Source organism: Zerene cesonia, chromosome 8 (genome assembly GCF_012273895.1).
Source record: "Zerene cesonia ecotype Mississippi chromosome 8, Zerene_cesonia_1.1, whole genome shotgun sequence".
Classification (NCBI taxonomy): domain Eukaryota; kingdom Metazoa; phylum Arthropoda; class Insecta; order Lepidoptera; family Pieridae; genus Zerene; species Zerene cesonia.
This window is the reverse complement of record NC_052109.1, coordinates 6,470,874-6,485,684: the sequence shown is the minus strand read 5'-3', so window position 1 is coordinate 6,485,684 and position 14,811 is coordinate 6,470,874. Positions and strand designations below refer to the sequence as shown.

The 14,811-nt window shown below is 37.5% G+C and overlaps 2 protein-coding genes across 2 annotated transcripts in view; both read right to left on the bottom strand.

Moving 5' to 3' along the window:
• Positions 1-14,811, bottom strand: part of LOC119828383 (adenylosuccinate synthetase) — a 25,180-nt gene that overhangs the window by 4,076 nt on the left and 6,293 nt on the right. The window contains exons 3-5 of the mRNA XM_038350506.1: positions 2,525-2,658; positions 1,853-1,998; positions 208-413 (exon numbers count right to left, since the gene is read on the bottom strand). Of these exons, the coding sequence (XP_038206434.1) occupies positions 208-413; positions 1,853-1,998; positions 2,525-2,658 (486 nt within the window). The remainder of the gene's footprint in view (positions 1-207; positions 414-1,852; positions 1,999-2,524; positions 2,659-14,811) is intronic.
• LOC119828384 (protein ALP1-like) lies at positions 5,500-9,076 on the bottom strand. Its single transcript, XM_038350507.1, has 2 exons — positions 7,138-9,076; positions 5,500-6,329 (listed from the first exon to the last, which is right to left on the bottom strand). The coding sequence occupies exons 1-2, from the start codon at positions 7,609-7,611 to the stop codon at positions 5,559-5,561; spliced, it is 1,245 nt and encodes a 414-aa protein (XP_038206435.1). The 5' UTR covers positions 7,612-9,076; the 3' UTR covers positions 5,500-5,558.

The following is a 14,811-nucleotide window of genomic DNA, read 5'->3' as shown; positions in this document are numbered from 1 at the left end:
GTTTTCTGTGGGGGTGTGGTACTTCCCCGGTGCGAGCTGGCCCAATTCGTGCCGAAGCGTGCTCGACTACCACAATATGTATTTAAATGACACTTTTTATGTTCATTTTAATGTTTGTGACATTTAGTCTTTTGTGTGATATTGGGTCCTCGGTACTCTGCAATAAAGAATTTATTATTTATTATTATGGCTATTCACACTACAAACCGAAATCAATATCCAACATGGCGGCATTGGCGCCCTCGACGAGCACTTTCCTCCCACTTCTGATCTCCTTGTGCAAGTAGGACACGGTGTCGCGCACCAGGGGCCGTATCTTGACCGCGTACTCCTTGTATTTCGCCAGCTCGTTCTCAATATCCACTTCGAGTGAAGGGAACATGCGTTTGTACGTAGCGGCTAGCGATCGGAACCTGTAATGGTTGATATTTTATATGTTACTACCGAATCTACCCGGGTAGTCGTTTATCGTAATGACTAACTACTACTTTTAAGCTGGGATCAAACTACACACGGTGTGTCAATTTGATTAAAATCGTTTAAGTAGTTCGAGAGTCCATTGTGGGCAAACAACATGACAAGTAATTTTATGTGTATATAAAGATTTGTGAATATAAATATATTTATATAATTAAGATATGAAGCAATAGCTTTAACCGCTTTGATAGATCTTAACACTTGTTTCTTCACAAAAACTATTCTTCAGAAAAAAGGTATTTTCGTTGCTATATTGCCTAGAAGCTATGATATTTAATGTTGTTTAAAAATTTTTCTAGATAATTCTGGAGTAATTTAAAAAACTTGGTAATCCATTCTAAAAACAAATTTTATTTATTTATTTATTTTCATACATACATATATTTTTAAAATTTATATTTTATAGGAAATTAAATATAAAGTACCAATCATCAATCAATATTAATTCATACAAAACATTCGTACAAAAACAATTCTCTTTATATATTTTCTGATGAAAATGTAACGAAAATATATATTAAGACTAGCTGCACCCGGCAAACGCTGTTCTGCCTTACTCTTATCGTTTAGTGGTATGAAAAATAGATGTTAGCCGATTCTCAGACCTACCCAATATGCTTACCAAATTTCAGAGGAATCGGTCAAGCCGTTTCGGAGGAGTATAGAGACTAACATTGTGACACGAGAATTTTATATATAAGATAATAAAAGACTTTCGAATGGCATAACATGTTCAAAGTAAAATCTTAAAGTGGATAGAGTGTTTTCGATAAAATGTGATTCTTATCTAATCGTAAATACTTTAATATGGCAATATTAAATATCCCATTGTGTATGGACTTGCGCAATTAGACACACTGCATTGTTTATTACATTTCATGAAACAACACATTGTATATACATAAATTTATGTAATATAAGAACAACTAGATTAAAAAACACTATTAACTTTCATTCAAATGAAATCATATTCTTTTTGTGTATTATTTTCTTAAAATGTAATCTATGTATGGGAGCCGAGTACGCTTCGACACGACTTGGGCCAGCTCGCACTGGGGAAGTACCACACCCTCACATAAAAACGTCGTGAAATTGTGGGTTGCTACTGTGTTTCATACGGTGAGTGGGGGAGCCGGAGGCCCGTTTCCTTTTCCTCAACCTTCCAAGTCCATTCCTTCTTTCCAACCGTATTTTCCTTCTCGTTTACCTCTTAAAAACGGGCAGAGCATTCAGATCATGGACAATGGCCACTATCATAAATGTTTAGCAGTCCTTCACCAGGCGATTTTTAAATCGTCCTTAGTTACCTTTAGTAGTAATAACTTGATTCATATTCATCCATACACATACACACTGTTCTATATCATACACTTACTTCTCTTCAAAAATTTGGAAGTCACCCAACAGGTCACCAATCCGGATGCCGTTCCTTGTGGCCTTCGACGAGTAGGTCGGGCCGATGCCCTTTTTCGTTGTGCCGAGGGAGTTCTTGCCCTTCTCGGCTTCTTGGAGACCATCCACCTGTGGACAAACGTTTCGAAAAATTAATATTGCTGAGCATTTAAGAAAAAATACATTTGTTTTCAGAATAACAATATACATATAAGCAGACAGAACAAAAAAAATAACAATACAACAAATATGACGATATAAAATAGTAATGAAAAATAAAAATTACAAATCTATCTTCATTAATATAGAGTTGGCGTCGACTTCAGTATAAATTACAGATGACGTTTCTGTAGCACTGGTTTTCAGTGGCGACCAATAAAGTTCAACTTACAACTTAAATATATAAAATAAATATAATAAATATATCATATATAACAATCTACACATAATAAGAAGGTCATTTATAACCTTAAACTAAATAAATATAGAATATTGTTATATTACACACAGAAACAGACCCAACAAACTCAAACGTTCAGCAATACGTCATGTAAGTGGACATAACTCGTGATCGCGACAACTTGTTTCCGATGATTATAAAATATAGTATTAAATGATCTTTTAAAAGTGTCCAAGTAGTCCATTTATCGTGTACCTGCTGATGTATATCGAAGACGAGATGCGCCCGGTCGGATATGATGAGGCGGTTCTGCCAGTTCTCCATACCCTTGGACTCGTTCTTCTTCAGCTCCTCGAACAACCCCGGCAAATGAATAACGACACCGTTCCCTGTAACAGTGTATGGAAACTCTAAGTCCAGATCGAAAGTTTATCGGAAACTATACTTTCCATCTGGACCTAAGAGTTGATAATTTTTAATTTTTTTTATTTAATTTCAAGTAACTCAGACTCATTTTGTTTGTAACAATTAATTCTTACAAACTATGTTAGTATATTATGTCTTAAATAAAATAATTGTGATTAATAGGTATGCCAGTCACTACTTCAATGCTATAATGGAAGCAGAAAGTTTGCAGCAGTGGTTGACATACCAGCAGTCTAGCCGGTTCGCTATACAGCGCATGATCTCATATGATATGCAATGACAATCTTAAGATCCAAAACATAATCGCGTCTATAAGAAGGCTAATAAAGTCCCATTTCTTCATCGATCAATTGAAATTCTTTGACGCTCAGTTAGCTTCTCTATTAGATCTGCAAGAGTGCAAGATAATTAATTCCCATACTATGTATGTTATATGTACTCGATGTATGTATGCGGTATTAATATATATGATAATTTGTTATACATATCTAAATGACTGCCGGTAATTAAACGTTGCATGCTGTTAATTTTGTTGATATAAATGATTATTACACAAATTTATGACAAAAGTTTTATGTATTTTTTTTATCTACACTACTAAAGAAGAAACTTTTAATGTTTGTATGTTTATAAGGTTTTCACGCAAAATCTGCTGGATGGATCCAAAAAATATTTCAACATTGGATGCAGCTTTCCAACTTAACTTTACTGAGTGACATAGGCTATAATATATGTACAGCTAGTTATATTTAAATGCCATTATCTTGGCTTTGACATCCTTCGTTGTTAAACGACAAAACTTCGAATCAACCACGAACACGAAAGTAAACAATTTCAGCCGTATTAATATTGAAATTGAAAATTATAAACGACCTTCCAAAATGAACATTCGTTAACCAAGCCGTACCGAGACACGACAGGCACAGAATTAAATGTTTTTTTACAATCGAATCTGATTTTATTTCATGCAATTTATATGGAAATAAATGGGAATATTTCGGTTTAATTTGATTCAATGGTTAATGCTTATACCTGGTTTGTAATCATTATACTTAAATATAATTGGCTCTATGAACAAGGTCTAGCAATCATTGCCATATTATTTAATCTCGAGCTCATTTTTTTTATATCAACAAAATATACTGACGGTATATCATTTTAAAATTATTCTTTATACATTTAATGACGTACACTGAGAACCTTTTGAAACCTCTTTTCCAAAAGGGATCGTCAATTAGAAATTTTCTATCACGAATAGTATATTTAAGTGAACTCCATTTAGTAGAATATCACGAGGAAATCTTTCGTAAACTATTGAAGATAGTTTTCTTGATTGCTTCATAGTTGACATTGTTATCTTAAATCTATACACGCAACGCTCAGAGTGCATAAGCTAATTCGTCACCAGCTGAAGTTGTTTTATGACTAAGAGATGGAATAAAGACCAAGCAAAACTATTATTACATTTTATATTATAAAGCTGAAGAGTTTGTTTTTTGGTTGAACGCGCTAATCTCAGGAACTACGGGTCGATCGGAAAAATTCTTTCAGATAGCTCATTTATTGAGGAAGGCTAAGCTAGGTAACGACAATTAATATCTTAATATGTAATATAATCTTCTAAAAATGGACAGAAATTGTGCATCTTGATGTCCCTATGTTTTGAAGTAGAAACTTGAGAAAAATATACAGAAGGTGAGCAAAATTCTCAAAATAGTAATTAACTATTTAAGCGGTAAAATAAAGTTGATGAATGTATTAGTGGTTGTGGATATAAACTGTCTGAAAAGCATGTTTGTAATTAAAGTCATGGTGATAAGAAAACTATAATAACATTGTATTTTGACGATGGTTTTTTGTGTTAAAAAATGATAATATAGAACCATTTTTTAGTTAGTCATTATGTTCTAATTTTAAGTTAATAATATACTTCGGTTAGGTGAAGAATTCGATGTTAATATAAACAATATGGTACGGACACTTTTGAGTTCTATGAAAATGTATATAGAAGCTGACAGACCATTACAGTCAAGTAGAGTATTAATCGTCAATTGAATTACAATGTAAATGTAATGCAAATTCGCCCATAGCCTGCAAATTAGGACAAATTAGCATAATAAACTTGGTTATATAATTGCCAGTAGCACACTCGAAAGCCGCTGTCAAGGTACAGTTACACATGCTCATTACTAGCACGAAAGCATGCCACTATTGAGCAATTGCTACTTAGTGGTATGTGTGTCGAAACATTGCTAATAATTAGCATGCTAATTACGAGTATGCTCAAAAATCGACGGCCGTGCGATTTTTGGGCATGCTACCTGCGGCGCGGGTGGAAGGGGGCGTGCTTTTAGCGCGTGTGAACAGGTTTGCTTATTGAGCATGCTAGTAGCGATCAGTCGTTTACAGTAGATGCGCGTGCACAATTTCGCGCCAAAAATGTCTCGCTGGGGCGATGAAAAAACGTTGAAATTTGTAATTTTATATCGGAACAACGAGTGCCTATGGAATCCGCATATACCACAGTACAAAAACAATATTGCAAGAAATAATGCATATCAAGATTCATTAACCAACATGGACGATCCTACTTTGACTGTGAAAATTATAAAATCAAAAATCAAGAACTTGAGGTCCGTTTAGCGATCCGGTTCTGGTGCCGCTACTGTGTACAACCCATCCATGTCCTGGTTTCACGAAATGCATTCTTTCCTTGGAGACACTGGCGATTACAGGGACGTTATTTCTATGGAATTGGTGAGTTTTGGTTTACAATACTTAAATAAAAATGCACGTAACTGTTAGTAACACACAATTATTTAATATCATAGAATAAGTAGTACAGCATTTTCTATGTATTAATTTAAATCATATGACCTTGCCACGGTACCGCCTCTGTAGTTTCAAAGAGCTGCGCATAGGTGTCTCTTATCGCTCCTGCCTGTCGAGAAGCGTGGTTCGCGTAGCGTGTAGGTGGTAAGCCTTCCAAAGCAGTCCGTAGTTGTGCCCTCCATGATCCTGGTACCACAACACGTTGTTGTGTATCTTCAAAGTCGACGCATCTTTGCGTGATGTACATATCAGATGTTTTCCGAAGCCAATTGTGTAAAGAGCAGGCAGCTAATGTAATTCTATCGACATTTTTGGGGGCCATATCTATGGCATCCATAAAAACTCGAAATCGTGTCACTAAAATACCAAACGCATTTTCAACGATTCGTCTGGCTCTCGATAAACGGTAGTTAAATATTTTTTCTTTACGCGTTGGAGTTGTTCGATAGGGCTTCATAAGGTATAACTTTAGAGGAAAAGCAGCGTCTGCCACAATAACTGATTGGTCCGGAAAATTGAGAGTATTATTTTCCAAAGCTTGTGCTAAATTAGATTTTTGATAAACAACTCCATCAGAAGCTCTACCATTAGTCCCAACATTTACGTATGAAAAACAATAGTCATCATCAACTAATGCCAGAAGTATGATGCTATGAGCGCCCTTGTAGTTATAGTAGTCAGAAGTATCATCAGGGGCGAATATATTTATATGTTTGCCATCCAACGCTCCAACACAACCTGGAAAGTTCCATTTAGTTCTAAAGCCATGTTCAATGCGTTTCCAATCTTCAGAACCGGGAATCTGTAAAAAAAAACAAATAAGTATTTTATAAACTTAATAGATTTTTTTTACAGAGAGACGAGCCATCGCAAGATTCACAACCAAGTGACGCTGTTTCATATTCAAACTCGTTGACGCCGCAATCGATGAATGTGTTATCACCCTCTCCTAGTCCAACTACAGAAGATCGATCACAATCGCGTTCATCTAATAACTCATCAACACAACGTAGAAAAAGAAGCTTACAAGAAGAACCCATTACATATGCTCTCGATCGTTTACAAAATATTAGTTCTGCTATAACTGCACCGCCTAATTACGACGAATTCCATTATTTTGCTCAAAATGTTGCAGCTCAATTGCGAACTCTACCGTACGACGCATTAGATGTACAACATGAGATCCAAACAATTCTGACTGCAGCAAGACGTCGACGCCAGTACCCAAATTTGTCTCCCTTTACACAAACAATGACTTTCATACCTCCCAGTACAAACACAAATACAGTCACTTACTCACCTCCTACTACAAACACACAGACAATGACTTTCATACCTCCCAGTACAAACACAAATACAGTCACTTACACACCTCCTACTACAAACACACAGACAATGACTTTCATACCTCCCAGTACAAACACAAATACAGTCACTTACACACTTCCTTACGCGTTATCCCAATCAGATTCTACTGTCCCTGAAGAAGATGTGTTGAACAAAGCATGGAAAATGTGTTAAAGTTAAATTTAGTTTAGTAAGTTTTTAATCTAGATTTTAAACAATAAATACTTGATCTAAACTAATAATCACTGGTTTACTTTACTTACCCGCATATAATCCTTCAGAGCATTGTATATTGCATCACACACTTCAGGTATAAATAGAGATATAGTAGACCTTGCAACTCTGTGAAGTGCTTCTAATGTGTATAACGAATCTCCAGTTGCTAGATACCTCAATGTCACTCCCAGTTTCACTTTTGGTGGAATAGCATTTCGCATGTGTGTATCTTGTTTCTTTACAGCGCTTTCAACTTTAGATAGTAACTCGTCAAACTGATGCGGTAACATGCGCAAATGATTATTGTAACCATCAATATCTTCTTCTCGCATTTCTACTAGCAATCGAGTACTTGCTCCAAGTTGTTCCCTTCTACTTAGCCAATCACGGACCCAAATCTTCCTATTCCTTTTACATTGGTTTTTTCTCTTTCTACCTGAGAGAAGTCTTCGCATGCATTGCAACGATAGCAAAAGAATAACTTTATTAAGCTCCGTACGGATGGTTGTTTCATCGTCCATGGTTTAGTTTGAACTAAGAGCATGCTAAAATCGCATTTGTGTTTGGAGTGTTTGCTTTGAGCATGCTTATTAAGTAGCATACTTAAAACTAGCATGCTTATTGCTAGCAAATGTAAACAGTTCATAAGCATTCTCATATTAAGCTTACTTATAGCACGTTTTTTAGCATGCTATTCTAGAGCATGTGTAACTGTACCTTTATTGTAAGATCTCGAGTGTCATCGTCAACCTGTTAACACATTCTCACAGCATCTGTAATGACGTACGCTATTATGGCTTACAATACTATCCATAGTGCCACGGACATAACCCCATTTGAGGTGGTGTTCGACCATACCGAATTAAACTCCACATTTGATATTCATTTCGATAAGTTCTACATGCAGCAACTATTAAAAGATGGTAGAAAAAGAACAGACAAATTATATAAATACCTTTCCGATAAAATGGCCAATTCAATGAGAAACATTTTAAAAAAGCGCGTCGGGGAGATAGTACTTAACTTTAAATTAGGACAAACAATATTATAAAGGACACTTAATAAAAGGCAGTCCAAAGTCAAGCCTAATTCCAAAAGGCCATAGTTTCCAGTCAAACTGAACGCAATGTTGTTCCTGTTAAAATTTTTTTTTGTTATGTCATAGCGGGCAACTGAGCTTGTGGTTCGCTTGATGTTAAGCGATGACCACCGCCCATGAACATTCGCAGGTAGTGGCTCTGTGAATGCGCTGCCCGCTTTTATGGAGAAAGGAAAAGAATTAACTACAGGAAAGAAGGAATGGACTGGGACGGGTGAGGAAAAGGATATGGGCCTCCGGCTCCCAAAAAACGAACGCCGAAAATCGCCACCGCGAAACACGCCGAAAATTTTAAAATAAACAAAAGGCAAACTAAACCAATAAAAAATATTAAACGTCCTCTACAGATGGTACAAACTCCTGCTCTGGACGGCGACGATCAAAATTGTCCCTTGCCAAGTTTTCCCCGGCCAGAGCCTTCAAGTAGTAAATCCTAAACAAAACCCGGGTATATTACCTGTTAAGCTAGGCTGTGCAATCTTGCAACATGACGAATGGTTAATAATTAAAACTAAAAATCTTGAAAGAATTGTTACTTACCTGAATTATAATACCGAAAAATATATAGAGTTCGGCAAAATTATTAATAGGATCAAGAAATATAATAATAACATTTATGAACTTAGTGCTCAAGTTGAATACCTCCGTGACATTGATAAAATTCGGCAGCTAATTCCCTCCAAAAGATACAAACGCTTATAGACCCCTCTCGGATCCCTTCTTAAGGCAGTAACAGGTAATCTTGATCATAACGACGCGTTGCGTTATGATAATCTTATCATTGGACTCAAGACTAGAGAACAGAGCATATCGAATAAAATCACTCTTGTATCCGAAATGATGGACCATTTCCTCAATTCCACTCAGATTATAAATGATAATACTAAGATAAACAATGAATGCTTACAACGCATTGAAAAAATCGTTACAATCAGATTTTTGATATACCGCCTTCTTTTCAGTTATAAAAGAAAAGACATTTATTTGACGAAGTCAAAAGTTCTAAATCATGGTAGCAAATACTCTTTAAGAAATGTATACATCTTGAAAAGAAATTCAAAGACCAAGTTCCTATGTTATATGTAAATAGTTTGGCGACGACACTTGAGATATTACAATAACATTAGACAAAAAGTCGGCCGTTGGGTTTAAAACCGCCCGCACTTTCGTTGGGTTGCCCGCACGTGTTCTTTTTATGTGGAAATATATAGAGCTGATATTACACACCCTTCTTGGTTTTGTATTCAAAGGTAAGTTTAAAAATTTCAACTTTAATTATGTTAGCTGTATAATCATAACCCATGAGTGTGTATCGATCATGTCAGTCATTCTTTATTATTTTCTTATCTAAATTCAAATTCGAAAATTTGAATACTTTATTTGTATAAATTTGAAGGGGTGAGAGAGATTTTGTGAGGCTTCCCGTGATACTAGAGTTCCTCGAGAAGACGATTCGCTTCCATAAGTGCAAGGCGATCGCCAGCGACACCTGCTCCTGCGGGAAAAAACCCAATCAAGTGGTTTCACCTGGACATGAGTGCAAGAACAAACTCCACTAGCATCATTTTTGTACGGCGCACGTCTGCGCTTAGTTAACTAAATATATGATACCCGCGATTCTTCTCAAAGAATCTAAAGAGATGTTCAGTGAGATCATTGCAAATGTGCATCAAAACAATCCAGACGTCTTGGAATATTATTCCATGGCTGAACAATGTTCAGTGAACATACGGACACACAAGTGCTGCTTGACTCGGCACGCAACATTTCCGGCCATGGTGCAGCTGAATCTGAGTAGTGTTAATAGTGCAGCATATACAACAGTATATACAACAGTAATAGTGGACGATATGGAGAGCAAAGCACAGGCGAATATAGCAAAAATATCTCGGAAACGGAAGCCAGTTCAGAAAAAGAGTACGACTCCTTCGAAGAAGTTTTCGAAAATTCTTCAGGATCTTCCTGCGGACAGTTTTTTGGGTCTATTGGAATTGATTTGGACCGCGAAAATGTACAAAGTAGTAATGGAGAATTTGAAATACGGCGAACAGAAAGCAATGCAAACAAAGGATTTGTGTCTGAAGAGGGAATTCACGAATCTGATTTCATTGTGGAAGACCGTGTTGAAATTAATTGTCCACAAACTGAGACAGAACGGATGCGACGATTTATCATGGAATGCATTCAAAACCATCCTCTCCGATTCAGAATTATACACGACGTGTTTGCTTTTGTTTGAGTTTGATTCATTCAAAATGAGCGCTACAGCAATAGGAACATTTCACGAATATGCGAACAAGGAGGAAGCTCCGGTCGTTCCTTCAAAGGGTCCATCTTCTTCGTGTGTAACCACAGCGACGACCACATCCACGTCGTCCACGACTGTGCCTACAACGGGAACAGTTGCAGAAATCAGAGCAGAGTGCGGGAACCCCAGACTTAATCGAAGACTTCTTCGGGCTACAGAATGTACAAGCGAACATTGGCTCAAGGAACTAGCTCATAAGGAACACCTTAGATTGAAATAAAAGTTTGTATTGAATGTGTTTACTTTTATTTTTCTTACCCTCATTAGTGTAGGATGATGGAGACTTGTGTAGGTAAGGTACTGTGAGACCGTTCTTTCTTACAGTGCTTCAAGTTTAAATGTAGTTACGATCATGACAACTCTATGTTCGATGCAATCAAATCAAGTTTGGACGGCACTGGAGGTGATTGCTAGGTATAAGGTTTTACTAGCCGCTGCATAGCATGTCACATCACGTACAGTTGTGTTGCAAGGCATAATGATAAGAAAGTTATGTGCACCTGGGATGCAAAGCTTCCTTATCTCAAACAATGCTTAGGAACATGCTTATCATATGTGTTTAGCAAAGCCCGAGTGTGCATTCGCTTCTGAGTACGTGTACCTGCTAGGTACGGAGCAGACCATAAAGGAATATGAGCCGTCTGAATAAGGTTTTTCTCAACTTGACGCAACTGCAGATAAGCCGCAAACAGTATTATGGACTAGCGGCAATTAGCGTTCCATCTACAACTCGATGTGGGCACAGATTGCCCAATAAGTGCACCACATGGCACACCATCGTTTTAAAATAAAACGCAGCATGCATCATTACTTTCAAAATAGGTAATGTATGATGATTGTGGGATCCTTATCAAAATATCATTATTGGCTGCTGTATTAAAGTGGGTAGCTATCAGCGTATTAAGATAACCTACGGTCATTTGGCACTATCTTCAAATATTTATTGGGAAAACCCGTGCTATATTCATCTTATGATACGTGGCTATTCTTGATTTAATGGATTTCTGCGTGTATTCAAAACGAAATCAATAATGTGATGTAACAATGGTGAAATGAAACATTATTCTAAATGTGTATACTTTTTATTTTTCCTATAATGTTAGGACTATAGTATAACAGATATTGTACCTAGAAACTCTTGGTGGATAGAACTAGTAGAATATTTTATTATCATTATTAAGCTAACTACCTGAATATCTAGTATCACGGCGGAAGCCGGTGCGCCGTGACATTTGTATGAAGATGCACAAATTGTCACATATACGACTAGGGGTGTGACGATGATCGGATATGTTTTCTGCACCCGGATCCCTGCTCGCGCAAAGCCACTGCGTACTGCAGTAAGCTCTCCTCAAGTCGCCGATGTTCCGCTCGCTGCCGCTTCCTCTCTTCACGCTCCTGGTCTTGTCTCTGCCATTCTTCCTTCTGTTCTTTCCACAATCTTTCTTCGACGTCCCGTCGAGCCGATGTTCGAGTGTCCGCGCAAGGCTACTGCGTACTGCATTACGCTCTGCTCAACTCGCCGCTGTTCCTCCCGTTGCAGCTTACTCTCCTCACGCTCTTGGTCTTGTCTCTTCCACTCTTCCAGCTGCTCCATCCAATATCTGGCTTCCACGTCTCGTTGAGCCGGTTTTCTAGAGTCCACTGTTGCCTTCCCACATGGTGACTGTTATGTCCAGAGTATCAGTGATGATTGCTTGTACGGTTTCTGGGGATTTCGTCGAGGGTAATGCGGAAATGATTGATTGTGTAAATCCTTCCGCAATTTATATTAACCCGAACCCTGCCTAATATGGATCGATAGGCATTCCATAAATATGGGGAATTTGTTTGTGGTTAATTATAACATAATGAGGAAAAATTGTAACATCATAACGTTATGGGTGGCGTAGTAACAATAGGATTCATATCGAATTTAGGTAGAGGAAAGTATTTTTATGGTCAAAATGAGGCAATATCAAAGATACCAACGGGTAATGTATATGGATATTACCCAATTATTTTTAACTGAAAAGGAAAAAATGATGAGGATAATGCATACAATTACATTCTATTCCGGGAGTAATATCATATGAGCAAGCTTGGGAGGTGCCCGTTACGATACGAATGCAACCAAAGATTGTTCAAACTCTAACTGCAAGCAAGCTTGCAAGCTGAGTATGCATCGAGTCTTGCTACGTGACCTGCAGTCGTGCTTGGCTATGTATGTTTCTTGGAGGATCGGTTCCGCCAAAGTATTCGACTACAGCGTTGCAGCGCACACTCATTTCCGCAATGAAGTTACCAAACCAACTCGAGAGACTTAGGTTTATATTCAATCATCCATCCACATCACCGTTAGGTAATGAACACTTAGTAACGTCCATAGGTGTTCCTGTGTTTCACCGTAGGTATGACGTCAAACCGTATCGAACAATAGTGCATTGTTTTATTTCCCCGAACGATTGATATCCTAATAAACCCCACTGACCGGATGAGATCGATTCATTAAGCCTGATAATATTAAATAATATATATAATATTATATTAAATTAAATCAGAGGAAAATGGAGCTTGAATCTAGGTCTCATTTCCACATACCAAAACCTATGACTCCTTTGACAATTACCGAATTGACTTTGCATGAGAGTCGCTTCTCCGCTGCATGCATTGGTATCACCCTCCCCTTTCCCCGGTCCTCCGTTTTTTATTTTTGCCCCGCACGGTTTTATGACTATGACTATGACTGTAATTGATAACGCCCCATATCATAATAAGTTGTCTGTAAAACCACCAAACTCAAATACACCCAAACCACAAATGATTGCGTGGTTACAACAACACAATGTTCCTCATGAACCAAATAAACTCAAACCTGAACTGTACAAAATTATAAAAAGCCACAAAGAACAATACACAGAATTCGCAATTGAACGTATAATGGAGGAGCATGGGCATAAAATTGTACGATTGTCACCATATCATCCCGATTTCAACCCCATCAAAAACATTTGGGCGCAAATAAAACAACACGTTGCCAAAATAAATATTGCAATGAACGTTACGATTTCTATGCGCATTATCACTTTGGGAGTACTGTAACGTCGTCCGTCGCCTCTTACGTAATCATGCGCGGATCGCGTGCTAATTTATATTATATTCAAAGGCACGTCACGGGAAGTTTCGGTTGTTTTTTAATTGTTTTATATTATCTAATAATCATAACGCCGCGTTTGTGTATCGCGTGATGTTGAGTTTATGAGAGAGTAGTTAGAGAACGCCTACGTCTTCATACAACTTTTCAAGTTTGATACATACGAATGCGTGTTATATGGACGAATGCAAACTAACCAACTTAATAACCATTTCGAACAGTGGAAATTATTGGCAGCGAGGCAGCCGATGTCGACTGATGTAAAATATAAAACGAGGCACGACATCAAAATTGTATTTTATACACGGCAAGCAATTATACCGTATATGCGCGTATGTGAATGCGACGGATGCGAGAGAAGCGGTCGAGACGAGGACAAACACTTTCCATTCTACAGGACCGACTTGGGAATCATTTTGGGATATTTACGGTACATTTTTAGATTATTCCATATTAAATTGTATTATATTATATTGAGTAGATATAAGACAATTGAAATGATGAAAGCGTGTACGAGAAACAGTCGTTTATTTAAACCCCAATCCCAAGTAAAGGCTAACACCTGGCACATAAAAAAGGGAAATACATGTCACAAAACACTTAGTATAGAACAATTACCGGAACAGTCGACACTGCACACGGCATACACATTGCCAGAATACAAATATTTGGGATCGGGTAATGAATTAGACTTGGGAGAACCGACAAACGAATTGGACAGAATCGCGAAAGAACACGACGAAGCATATAGAAGATATGGGAAAGCACGGTTTGATAAAATTGGGCAATAATTTAACACCGGAAATTTTATACGGAAAACCATTGAAAACGCTTCAAACGTAAGGACAACATAGACAAATAGCAGGAGAAACACAGCGTCCGAGGGGGTCGCAGTCGTATTTTAACCGGCTCCCGTGGCCCCTTCACTCAAGTGGCTCGACGGAACACAGTGGGGTTTTGGTCGGTAAGAATCCGACCAGTGTTACCAACCCTACTGTTTTAACAGTAGATTTGCTGTTTTCACATTGATGACCATGTTTTCTTATTCATATTCATTCATATTCGACGACGTCGTCGTGACAGTTGGAGTGTCAGTTTTAGTGCCGCAATTTTAAATATTTTAAAAAGTATTTTACTTGTATCTAGAAAGTTAATGTGTGTATCACAGTGTTAATTAAGTT

Excerpts from the sequence above, each read along its gene's own strand:
- LOC119828384 (XM_038350507.1), bottom strand. The coding sequence starts at position 7,611 with ATGGACGATGAAACAACCATCCGTACGGAGCTTAATAAAGTTATTCTT. Across the intron at positions 6,330-7,137 it reads CTCTGAAGGATTATATGCGG|ATTCCCGGTTCTGAAGATTG; the intron begins GTAAGTAAAGTA and ends TTTTTTTTACAG.